At 36.3% G+C, this 444-nt stretch overlaps 1 protein-coding gene across 1 annotated transcript; it reads left to right on the top strand.

Annotated features, from left to right (window-relative positions):
• Positions 1-72: 72 nt before the first annotated feature.
• LOC113340790 lies at positions 73-411 on the top strand (the record flags this gene model as incomplete). The annotated part of the gene is made up of 1 exon (XM_026585866.1): positions 73-411. A coding segment is annotated over exon 1 (339 nt), but the record flags the coding sequence as incomplete, so codon positions are not given.
• Positions 412-444: the final 33 nt, after the last annotated feature.

Here is a 444-nt window from a genome sequence, read left to right as displayed (position 1 = left end):
TCAAGTCTCTCTGTAAATCTCGCCATTTTTCTCTGTCTCTAGCATCTCGTTGTCAGTTCACTTTCCCCAACGATGGAAGCTACGGCTCTAACAAATCACATATTCTCAACATTCTCATCTCATTCATCTTCATCTCAGGCTTCATCAACTCATCATTATCATTCCTTATTACCTACTACCATTTCACTTAAAAATCATAAAAGAATTTTGTCATCTAAAGTTTCAGTTTCTAGCCCTAGATCTCATTTCAACCGAAGAAATTTCATTATCTGTTCTTCTGTCAATGGAATAGAAGAAACTGTCAAAGATGTTCCAATTGAGAAGCAATTTCCTGCATACCCAACTGTGATGGATATTAACAAGATTCGCGAAATTCTACCTCATAGGTTTCCATTTCTATTGGTTGATAGAGTGATTGAATACAATGCTGGAGTTTCAGCAGTT

Source organism: Papaver somniferum, unplaced genomic scaffold, assembly GCF_003573695.1.
Source record: "Papaver somniferum cultivar HN1 unplaced genomic scaffold, ASM357369v1 unplaced-scaffold_23344, whole genome shotgun sequence".
In the NCBI taxonomy this organism is placed as follows: Eukaryota; Viridiplantae; Streptophyta; class Magnoliopsida; order Ranunculales; family Papaveraceae; genus Papaver; species Papaver somniferum.
The sequence above is the reverse complement of the archived record's forward strand: the minus strand, read 5'-3'. Positions and strand labels throughout refer to the sequence as shown.